Source organism: Bombus flavifrons, chromosome 11 (genome assembly GCF_040668555.2).
Source record: "Bombus flavifrons isolate JBK064 chromosome 11, iyBomFlav1_principal, whole genome shotgun sequence".
Classification (NCBI taxonomy): Eukaryota; Metazoa; Arthropoda; class Insecta; order Hymenoptera; family Apidae; genus Bombus; species Bombus flavifrons.
The window spans coordinates 10,142,522-10,155,247 of record NC_138452.1 but is presented as its reverse complement, the minus strand read 5'-3'; the positions used below and the strand labels follow the sequence as shown (position 1 = coordinate 10,155,247).

At 39.8% G+C, this 12,726-nt stretch overlaps 1 protein-coding gene across 8 annotated transcripts in view; it reads right to left on the bottom strand.

The window, feature by feature from the left end:
- dgo (ankyrin repeat domain containing protein 6 diego) overlaps window positions 1–12,726 on the bottom strand; it is a 138,146-nt gene that overhangs the window by 47,466 nt on the left and 77,954 nt on the right. For all 8 annotated transcript variants that reach the window (XM_069122953.1, XM_069122949.1, XM_069122951.1 and 5 more), the window contains one exon: window positions 7,671–7,772. In XM_069122953.1, the coding sequence (XP_068979054.1) occupies window positions 7,671–7,772 (102 nt within the window). The remainder of the gene's footprint in view (window positions 1–7,670; window positions 7,773–12,726) is intronic.

Genomic DNA, 12,726 nt, shown 5'->3' with positions numbered 1-12,726 from the left:
CGTTTAACGTGAACTAATCACAGTTACGTATTATAATTAAGATAATTAGATAATTAATTTGCAACTCTCGATAACGCTAGCAACACTCTCTCGACATCGCAATTCGCACTGTCTGACGTCTCAACTCGCAATGACTGTTAATTCGTTTTCGTCCCTTGGCAACCCCTTGTCTTTTGTCTTAGCCTCACCACGCACGTGTTCCGCAACCGCTTGTTTATAATTCGCACGACACCCCCAGGCCCCTCGTTCACGATGCTACAGTACACAACACGTATAACATAGGTATAAATTTATTATTACTTTTTAGTTAATATTATTAATATTATTACTTGTCAGAACTAAAATTGAGGAAATACGTGTATTCCTTTGGATTTGTCGATCTTCTGTATTCGACTATATCGCAAAACGAGTATTAAAAATGAGAAACGATCGTGTCTACAGCGCGAAAGAGAAATTATTACGTAACAATTAATCAACAGCGATGAAGAAATATTAAACGCTAAAAGCATGTTAAAGGTATCGCGAGGAAGCTGTTCGAATTTTTACGAAGCTTTTTTATTTCCCATAATCCCTGTAACGATACGGTAAAGTTGATGTTATTTGTTCGCTTTTTTCTTATTTAAAGTATCCAATAGCCCGGTAATTTAATATTTAATATCGGAACATACCCTGTTATTAATTTCATTGAAAAACAACGTTATATCCATCAGTGTGCGGCCACGTTACAAAGTAACGCTCGTAATCGCTTCTTCGATCACATCCACTTGAAACTTACAATTAACCTATCCGCGGCCTCGTATCCAAATGAAGCAATTATCGACGTAGCAGAATCGCCTCGAGGGAATAGATCGCGATTCTCGATTGCGATGCAGCACAACGGCAAAGGTAGAAAACGAGCAACCATGTCGGACGTGAAAATCGGTGAAAAAGAACCACGAACACCGCGCAACCAACTGTCGATCGACGCTTCAAGGATCCATGTATCGCTTCTTTGAATCTTCCAATGCGTATTCGATCCTCTTTTCTTCTTATTGACGTCGAAAAATCGGCTCTTTCGTTCCGCGTCTCGTTCGACGTTTCGTGAAACGCGCGCATAAAAGCAATGTAAAACGTCGTGGGAGATGCGAGGAGGCGATAGTTCGAGGAGAAGACTGTCTAAAATTATTAGCTTGTCCGAAAAGTTACTTTCGTTTCGTAAAGCGATGATAGATGAACAACAATTTCTGTTTTGTATTATTTTATCGAATTAGGTATCATCCGTTTCGTTCTATTTCTATTATTATGTTCGTGCACAATTCGATAAATTAATATAAAACAAAAAACATTGTGCGTCTATTATTTCCTTATAGAACAGGAGAAACTTTTCGGACAACCTAATAATATTATCGATAAGCGTTGCTATAATTTTCGAATTTTCTAAATACTAAGCGAAGATCGGCCAAAGTCGACGATATCGTGAGTTCGATGAAAACAACGTTCGGACGTGTATCTTATCGACGAAACTCGTCGATTATGTCGTACCTGTATAAATATTCGGCCAACTGAAAATCGTTAACAGCCAAGAACGAAAGCAGGGACTTAACATACGTGGCGTATCCAGAGAATGCAAGATACAAAGAATGGAATTTCGCGAGAAAGAGACGCTCGTGGTAGCGCATTCTTTTGCACCAACGCGTTTCTTTCTCTTTCCTATCGAGAATCGATTCACGAGCGTCGATAGCCCTCCGCGACTCGTTCATCGTTTTGTTCTTGGCCGATCTCGAGTCTTTCGACATTTGCATCCTGGTTGCCGCGAATATACGCGGCGAGATATCGCCGAGCTGTCACTCGAACCCGGATAACATCGGGAATTGCGAATCGCGCCGATTGAAAAAGGGGAATGCGCTTCGGGGACTCCCCGCCGTGCAAAATTCTACCACGAACCTTGTTAAAATCCTGTTCTGTATATATCGTACGATGAAAGAATCCGTGGAAGATGGTTCGTTGTTTCGTGGAGCTGAATGGTAACGTCTGAACGAAGATCGAAGAAATTTTACGTTCGAAGTAGAAAGGACATGGTAGCTTGACGCTTTAACTGCCACGCTGAAATCACATGTTTCGCTCAGGACGCCACAGTGTTTTAACACTAGAACTACCGATAGTTAACGCGAAGATATTTCTACCAAGACCAGTGAAAATGACTGGTCTTTAAAAAATACGTAATAATAGAATATTTGTATATTTATTGATTTATTACTTTCTTACAGGAGCAATTCCATGTTATGTAGTAGATTTTTCGTATTATTAATCCATCTGGGATCCATAAACGAGGGTTGACACGTTTATAAAATTGTAGAACTAGTCATTTTAACTGGTGCGGTGTTTCTAGTGTTAGCATCTAGCGATCGATCCGGAATTTTCCTGATAACCGATATCGTCGTATCGAATGACACGCGGTAAAAATTTAAAAAACGTGTGCGAAGTTGTAGAAAACGAGGAAACTGGTTAATTGGGGTTCGATGAACAGATTGCAGGACCCTTTTACACTTTGACAAGTACCAGTCGTTTTGAAATTGGTGTTGGTATAAGTAGCCTCGATAGAAAATTATTTTCAGCTTGAATACATAAAGAATAAAATAAAATTCATTGTATTATTCTTTTAGTTATCGTTGCGGAAGTGATTACATCATTGTGGAAAAAATATAACACGAAGTAGGAATTTTTAAATAAATTGTAAACTCAGTCGATTTGATTGGTGTGGTAGTTCTAATGTTAACACAGTGCAAGATTTGTCCCCACTTTTTTTTATCGATTTTCCAGTAAAAATCTTTAATTGTTCAATGGGGCACTTTTTATTTCAAAGTATCTCCTATTTATCGGTTATACTCAAAATGCTCTAACTGTCGATTTTCATTCAATCTTTACAATTGTAAGAAGTTCAAGCGCTCCGGTCGCCAATGACCCCGGATGATCGCGTCACAGGAGAAACCGTGGCCCGTCACATACGACCATCGTGGCAGTCGAAGTGTTAAGTGGCTTAAAGTCTTGGTAAAAGATTGGCACACAGTTAAGAGAGAAGCGAGTTTCTCAATAGGAAAATTCATCGTCGAACGAAAGGTTATGTAAAATAAAATAAAAATAATCGTAATCTGCATATTATTTGTCTGCGTCAAATTAACAATTTATCCTCGTATAAACCATCTAGTAAACGACTCTCCAGCGTCAACAGATCGATAAGCTGTATGTACCTAATCTCGTTGACCATATTCTGATATTCTGATCATGTGGATTCGCATAAAGAAAAAAGAACAGGTATAGAAGCAATAATTAATTAAAAGCGTTACGTTCATCATATCCATATAGCGATGTTTCCACGCGAAATATGGCGAAAAGGTACCATACGTAGATCCAGCGATAATCGTGGCCAGCAGCAGGAATTTACAATTTCTTGATACATAAATTTCCATAATTTCATCAAACGATCGTCCATGGAGTCTCACCGTCTCCCATAGAAATAATATATTCGTATCTTCTTGGCCGGCAAGCGAGTTTAAGGAGCAGCCCCGTACATTCGAGCAGCGTGGAATTCCGCGAAACAACTCGAACAACACAGAAGATAAATATTTTCTGCGCGCTTAATACCACGCATTACGGGGCCAGCATGGCCGCTCCTCCCGACTTAAGTACGTGTCTGTTGCTCATTAAACGATCCCCATCGATACCAACCACGATTATCGGCGCGATAATAATCAATCGAAAATGTTTGGCCGCGCGCCGCGCCACGGATTAATCGTTTTCCAATCGCTTCTACTCAGGGCAGATCGTAATACGTCAAACGTTAAGTCGCTTATAGTAACCGTAATGCTATTTCTCTTCGAGGTATCGCTCGAATTTCACTTCGATCAAACGCGGCACGGGTAAGACAAGCTTAATTCTTTATTCGACGTTTTATGAAATTTAACGATGCAGGAAGTACGGAGTAACGAAGAGATCTCGTGCGCGTACGAGTTGGCGTTCAGTTACGTGAATTCATCCAGCTGAAGTTTATTTAATCGAACGCTAGGTAGAATTTCGTTGAAATAAATGACGTTCGCAAACTCCTGGCCGTACATCAAGAAACGTGCAATTACGTAAATTAAAATTCAGAGAAGAGCGACGATGTTATAAATAGCATTTTTGAAATTTACCTCGTAATCTATTGCTATTTAGGTGATCTTCTCGCAATAAATAATTTTACGACGAAGGATAATACAGTCGAAGAATCTGGCTTCTGAGCGGTTCGAATCAGAAATGAAAATTATTGACATATGTATAATTTTATGTGCTAGACTAGGTTAGCTACGTAGTAGCGATACTTGTATGTGAATATCAACGTGTGTGCGCGGCGTCTAGAAAATAAAGAAATGTAGACTGTTGAATTAACAGTCTAGTATGGAAGAAGGTGAGACGCGTGTAAGTGTGTATCGATGAATATCTTTGTAATCGTTTATCAAATAAATATATAATTATTCTAACGTAAATTCCAAGTGTAAATTTAGCGTTCCCATACCATTATTTCGGCTATTAAGATGCAAAATTCTCAACAAAAATAACGTAGACGTAATTGTGTCTCAGTTAGCAAAGTACGCGATTACGTTGTTTAAACGCATCACTTTACCGCACCACGTTTCTCTGACGATATTATAAATATCATTTAAGAAGCCTTCCGTGGTGTTTCGTGGCCGATCGTGGCAAGATTCGGGGATCAATAAGAGGCCATCATTAAGACGTAAAATATACACGCCTACCGTGATTTTCTTGTCGTTGGTTTCGCGAAGCGGCTCTGGTACCATCCGCGAAATTGCTGCCTTGTAAAAATGTCGAAATCGCTATCCCCGGTCGGCGAGAACGCGGCTCTTTAACGCGAAACCAGGATAAACGCGATACGATATCGGTAATGACAGCCATTAAACGGTTTACGACTTAATGACGGCGTCGATATCGATCCTATCATACTCTGACCTTTGATGACAGCAGCGTGTCTCGTCGTGGTCGACGAGATAATCATCGATCAAGAGTTTCGTGCTACGTTCGCACCTGCGAACAGTCGCCAGCAACATGCTGCATTCGATTTGCATACGATATTAACGAGACTTTCGGTAGCTGAATGTTGATCGAAGGTTCGCAGATGCGTTTTTCTTCCTTCGATAATTATTACCGTCGTGCTCAATGACAGAAATCACTTACGTACTTTTCCAAGCCAGGGAACGGCGGGTAATTTGTGCAACACGTCAACGAGTTTCTTAATACCGGCGGTGTAACTATTTCCTGCTTTAACCCCTTAACCTACAACTACGGGCATAGCCCGTAGTACGATGATCGGGCCGAACGTAAATGTCACGGGCATATCCCGTGGTGTATGATCGGACCAAACGTAAATATTACGAGCATAGCCCGTAGTACGATGATCGGGCCAAATATAATATACAGGGTAGTTGGTAACTGGTGGTACAAGCGGAAAGGGGGTGATTCTACGCGAAAAAAGAAGTCGAAAATACAGAATAAAAATTTTTTTTTTAATTTCTTTTTTAAATTTTTCCATCGAGACAACGATCTACAGTGAGCTCCGTTATAACGAGACGCGATAAAGTGCACGCGTACCGAGCGAAAATTCAAAGTCGATTTTCTCGGAAACAAAGCCTCAAACGAAAAATTTTTATTCTATATTTTCGACTTCTTTTTTCGCGTAGAATCACCCCCCTTCCGCTTGTACCACCAGTTACCAACCACCCTGTGTAATAGCTTGTTTACGTTTTCGGTCCAAAATTCTCGAACGTAGATCGTAGGTTAAGGAGTTAAATTCTACCCTAATCAAGTAAAATAATTGCAAGGAATCTGTGCTATCGCGATTAACGGTACGCGAGATTTAAGACGCAAAAGTCGTGAAACGAACATCCTCGTCCAAGAACTATGCCATAAACTGTCAGTTTCCGGCAAAAAAGTTGCCACGGTGTGAATCTCTTGCCGCAAGAATATCTTTGGAAATGAAGTATTAGGTTATCCGAAGAGTATCTTACTTTCGCAAACGTGTTTTTTACAATAGTGCATTCTCGTACAAACGTGAAAGCAAGTCTGTGAAATGTCGCGATGTTTATCTCGACAGAACAAAATGGATCGTACGTAATTCGACAAAATAATATAAAACAAAAACCATCGTGCGTCTATTATTTCCTCGCAAAACGAAAGAAACAGCTAATAGCTGATCCAACAGCAAAAATTGCAACCCACGAAAGAACCGAGTCAGATTCCCATACGCGACATATCGTTTGGCATCGTACAACACATTGGCGAGCAGTACGCAAACAAAACTGAACCGTATTATGAGAAAATTAGAATATAAACAGTTCCTTATACTTTTCCTTATAAACTTTCAGATTGAACGATCGTCGTTATCCCTCGACATCCGACGCGATAACTGTGACCCCGAAATAATGCCACCTTCGCCGACGATATTCCACGATACGTACATTGCGTTCCTCTTGTACGCAATTTCGCCGTAAAATTATCTGCCCGAGTACGTACGCTCGCGATCCCAAGAATTCGCGATGTTCCTCCGCAGAAAACAGAAATCTCCGCATCGTCGCCATTTCCCAATTTACTTTCGCCGATTTACAACGCAGTCGCTTTGGCGATATACCATATCCTCTCGACTGTAATCGCATCTATCAAGCGACATGGACACGGTACAGCCGTGGATTTATTATCCATGGCGAGTGTCGCGTTCTCGTTAACCACGGTAAAGGGGGACACGTTCCGCCGGGGCGTTACGAAACTGCCGTGGTAAAACGATAAAAATCCACGCCCCGAGGGATCGACTTCGAGAAAGTGATAAAAGACCGCTGCCAATGCGTAGCAGTAAAAATCCCCGTAAATTGTTTCTTCTAAAGAAAGAAGAACGAAAAAGAAAAAACACGAAATTATCGCGATCCTCCGTGTCGCTCTTCCCGGTAGCGATTTCTCCGCGCCGGCTTTTTCCTCTCGTTTTTCTGCTCGTGGACCGGGTGCTGTGCGCCCAAAGGCTCGCCCAACCAACATACGCGTATCAACGTAAGGGTGTACTGTACAGCTCTTGGATTTGTTCGCCCAAAGGGCTGGTAAATAACTAAAGAAACATACGTTTATGCGTTTCTGACGCGCCAAACGAGTTTTCCTCGTGAATGCATCTTCCCTTGCTTTCGATATGGTTCTCTTTGTATTTTGTATCTTCTTTGAAAAATAATCGTGATTTATATACGGTTTGGAGTTAGCCGTACGCTAACTCAGATTTTGTATAGCTCGACCGATCGCAACGATTCACAGCGGCGAATAAAATGAAGTTTAAAAGTCGAACGAAAAAGTCCGATAAAACATCGGAATTTTGGAAAATGGAAATATGTGTGTATATATAGTTACTTATGTTTATACCGTAATATACTGTAGGATAGGGGAAGGAAGATTGCGCGAAAGGTAGCGCTTCTTGTCTAACCGTGCGTTAAAGTCACCGAAGTCTATGTACGGTGAAATTATTTTGAGAAGCAAATGGAAGGAAATTTTCGTAAACGAGTGCGTAGATTTCCAAGTAACGTAGTTTCACGGCCGCGATGTAACGATCTGTCGTCGTAGTAAAAACACAATAGGAAAGGAGTATACGATGAAACAAAATTCTGACTCACCACGTTATCCTGACGAGCAACGTCGCTGCCGTGTTTCAGCAATAATTCCACTACCTCCAAATGACCCTCGGTAGCAGTCCTCTGCAATGCCGTGACACCAGTCTGAAAGCAAATGAAAATAAAAAATTATTAACGTTCAACAGATATGTTTTAACGAACGTTTTTACTAATTTCAGATTTGATACACGCGAATGTCTTGTAGCGGAATTATAAGAATTCTAAAGCGTTCCAGTGACATTATAAGTTATGAAAGATTTATCAGCACGTTTTCTTTCGCTTGCAACGTTTGCAAACGTTAATATATTATGTTTGCCTTTGAAATCTTGTATCCCTGGTGGAACGTGCCTAAACTCGAGATTCGTTTCATTCCAGTTTTCGCTGGCATCGAGCAACGTCGTTCATTCCATGATACACTTTTACCAAGATGATTATGATGGATGGCATTCCATGTTTTGCCAACGTCCGCTAGAAAGTACATTAAAAATTCTCCGTATCAGAAATTCTTTTTGCCTTCTGATTTATTCCGCTATAAATATGAAACGACTTTAGAAGCGTCCGTACATCAAATAGATCCTTAACTCTCTATACCATCGTATATCGTTTCTTGGGTTTACAAAAATATGGCCTTGTACGAGCATTTATTTTCCAGATGGAAGTGACAGACTGTAATACGATACGAACTATAAAGAATCTAAATTAACGTAAACTCAAATTTTTCCTTATTCGAATAAAATCGAATAGAATTTCGGTATAAAAAGCACGTAGAGCAACCAACGAATACGATCTTGTCGACGATCGATCTACTCATAGACGCGTAAACGAACTCCGTTGCTTTAACAAGAAGAAGGAGAGAAAGTAATAAAGTGTTTGACGTAAACGTTTCAATCTTGTTAAAAGCTAATAGAGACAAAAACTCGTTGTCCACGGAGTTTTCGTGTGGTCATAAATTAAAAAATTCCACGGTCGAACGATCGTCTTATCTCGTGCTGGTAGTCGAAAGGGTCTGGACGATCGTACATATACGACTGGACGAGGGAATGGCTCACTAAAAAGATAGAGAAATCCCTAAGTAGTTCACAGACGAACTGTCTACCTCCGAGAAACTGTCACGTATAAATTTTTAAAGGTGGCTCGAGCTCAAGGCGTTTCACGTAACTTGGTACCGTTAAGTAGAAAATGGAAGAAAAAGTCACTTTGGCGTGGGCGTAGAAAACGATATCTATGCTAAATACATTTAGAAAGGTGTGAAGCGTTAAACCGATAATTGTTTGTCTTGGGGCAAACGATTATTTCAACGGAATTTTCCTTTTTATTTAGTCGAACCAGCTCTACACGTATAAACGTTATCCTTCGCGAAAGATGAACGAAAGGTAGTCTTTGTATTTTGCCGTACAGGGAATCTATTTCGATACGTAAGAAAGCGCAGAAAGCTGATCAATAACTTGTTCTATTTTCTAGAGAAGTTTTATTGTAGTACAGAAATTAAGATTTCAAAAAGTACGTATAAACGCCAACAGCAGAGAAAACGTGTTTCCTGCATCTGTTCCTCGAAACGCGTTAACCCTCTTATCGTACGATCGAATATCGCGATTAACTTATCGCACACGTGATGCACGATCGTTTCAGTACGCAATTACATCCTGGAAAAATTCGTAGATGCGAAACACGAGTACCTCCTGTTAGATTTCTCAACAGATACCGCGAACGTATTATCAAATCTATCGATGTGTCCATCGATGAATCCACATTATTCGCCGGTCAATCGATTATAATAAAAGAGGTTCTATTCTCGTTAGGGTTCGCTGCCTCTGCGCGTTAATAATGCTTGAACTTAAACGTAAATTCGCACATAGATACTTATATAGTATGGTACACGTGTGGAAACTGGGTATTTTCCTTTTATCGAATAATATTAGCCTTCCGAGATGCATCTCTTAATCTATTAGCCCAGGTCAAGACCTTTGACGCATACATCCACGAATATTATTTTTAATTTTATTTTCTATCCGTAGTTTAACTCAAAACACCTCTAAAGCGATTAACAAAATTAAACCTATTTTACACCTATTTTACGATTACAACGATCACTGCCATTAGCGACGTAATTGGAAATATTAAAATCCTGAAATTTGAAAATTCGACTATTCGACAGACTGTTTGAACATTGGAAACTGCAAAGTCCCGAGACGTGAGATAAAGACCGATTAAAAAACGTTTAACGTCTTTAAAGATCGAAACTCCAAAGACCTGTTGTCACGCGTGCTACTGATTTTCAGCGCACTCACCAAACGAAATACGTATCCTCTTCAAATGGAAATCAATACGCTGAAATTGTTCGCTGAAAACCGTGTCCGGACGAGATCGCAAATGGACAAATGACCAACGTGGCCATTTGACGTGGCAAGATACTACCGTCCTACAATCAGGATGACAATTGCGACGAAGACATATCAGGATCTTGCCAATAATTCCAACGCGGTAGGTACTCGACGCATCTTCCATAAATCATGAAGCTATCCCTCCGAGCGAAACTTCACCCCCTTCGCGGTGTGGCTGCAAGATTTTCAACGAGCGACTAGGGATCATCGACAAGTCCTACATGAAAATCTCCTACGGTTGTAAACGGGAAAGTTAGTTATTTTTCCCCCTTCTCATGCGGACGACGGACGCGTGCACTCATGAATCATTCAAATTGCTTGTGAGTGATGGAACTGCAGCTTGAGAGCGGTCGTCTTTCTTCGACAACCGAGAAAACTCGCGCCCTTTCCTTTTCTCTACAAAGAAACCAACCAGCTTTCGCGCCATTCCTTAATTTTAACAGGCTCGTGCATGAAATACGATCGTTCTTCCATTCCAGACGAGCTTGTTCACTTATTTATCGTAGCAGCTTGTTATCTAATTTTTGTTATCCGATACTATATGATCGACGGTTCGATCGTAATTTTGATTCAATTTATAGAGTAGCTAGGAATATATTATAATATCTCGAGGATCAGGTTTATTGCTTTCAAGTTTCGTTAATGTTAATACGAAACCAGGCGTTGGATTTCATTTACTTAAAAGTCAACGTTTACTAAAACAAGCGAATGGAAGTTCTGCTTTTATAGCTTTACGCGTGCTTTTACGAAGATTTAATTGCAGAGATTATTTTAGAAACTTGAGAAGTTGAGAAACGTAGAACGAAGACTTTCTAACTCTTCTCTTTTTAGATTAGTCGTGTCTCGATGTTCGCAGTAATTTTATCGAGGCGGAGAAAGCGATAAACTTCAACGAACCGATGGAAAACGAACTAACGTCTTAGCAATTTTTAACGTTAGCAATTTTTCAAGAACTAAATAGTCGAATCGCTGGTACCTTTTTCAGGCAATTCTTTTCCATTTCCTACGGCACGTAGTCTCGTTAACAGAAAGAAATCAAAATAATTTCGCGAGGACGTCGATTTCACGGCACGTTAAAGCGAGTAACAGCCTAACAAGGTGCGATCGTCGAATGAAAACCGTGTTAATGTATCTGCTGAAACAATTATAGCGACCCTTTACTTTCCGCGAGACAACCCGGACTAACAATCCTGTCTTAATTACCTGACTACGTTCTCTCTGAAACTGCCAAGTTTTTCGTAACGTCGTTGTTTAGTGTTAACAGAAACTTGTGCTTTCTCGCTGCCTTGTCTACCGAGAACAATGTATTCCGTACACAACCATGATGCAGTTAATCATAGTCTTTCTCGTGCATGTAGGAGCCTTGCAAACATTTAATGTACATTTCTTATCTCATCGAGCATTTGAAATACGAACGCGTCTCGTTTGACTGGCTAAATTGGAAACAAACAAGGGAACTTATTCGTAGACTGTTATGGCTAATTGAAGAAGAATTACTATAATTGTAATTAATATTATTATATTGTAAAGAATTTATCGTGAGAAGGGAAACCGCGGTGCTAGTGAGAAATCGGTTGCATTATATACATTCGTTTTGAAACGATCGTTGTAAGAGAGAAATTATTCCATTCTTACGAGATATACATTGCCATTGTATTTATATTTTTGTCGTATTTCTTGGTCTAGAAATCAACTTCGTTCGAAGATTCTTAACGAACGTATCGCAACGTAAAGACAAATTTCATAGTAAAAAATTTAAATTAAAGACCTTGGTTTTTTTACACGGTTGTAACGTTTCGAAGATCATCGTTCACCTGCAGGAAATACACGAACCGTATATTCGATAATGATACGCTACACCTTGTCCCTCCCCTTTTACCGGAAGTACTCGTGGTCTTCTCGTGTCAGCTGTACTTCGTTCAACCTATAATCCAGGGATTAGACTAACCACAGTGCGCGTCGGCCATTCCTGTTAATCGCTAATTAAGTTACTTAACGACGAAGAGCTATTACCGATCGAATAATCTTTAAGTACCTAACACCGCGTACACGGATGAAGAATATGCTCGTTTTTTTACGCATCGAACAACACTTACAAGGCTAAGTAAATTATTGAGTCGGTAAAGCAGGAGACATAATTAAGCGATACGCATCGAGTGTGTTAATTTTAATCAGCCAGATTAGTCTCGTATGACGACCGTAAAATTGATGTCAGCGATGCTTGGACTTCTTCAAGCTTGTATAACAGTTCTTATGATAGTTGTTTCATTATAGGGATTTGTTCTATAATAAATGAATTTGCTAATGTTGAAAAACAAAAGATACGAGCTAGATGATGGAGTACAAGCGTGATCTGTTTAATCTCGTAACAAGGGCGTAACTTGATTCGTTATTATCGTAATCTTGTTGTAACTTCGTATTATTACCTTCTCCTTCCATGTATTCGTAGCGTTATAGTTCGCTTAAATTTCTGTTCTTGTGACAGAAAATTATTACTACAATTAACTTACAATTTTCTAAATTTCATTTGAATTTTCTTCCAGTTAATATTCCAACAAATATAGATATCGTTGGACTTCAAAATCCAGCGAAGGGTCATGAAATTGACGAGATTGTTAGACGAATGCTTCGCAAATCGAAATGGAACTACGTTTGATGAGAAATTCTGTTCCTGTGAA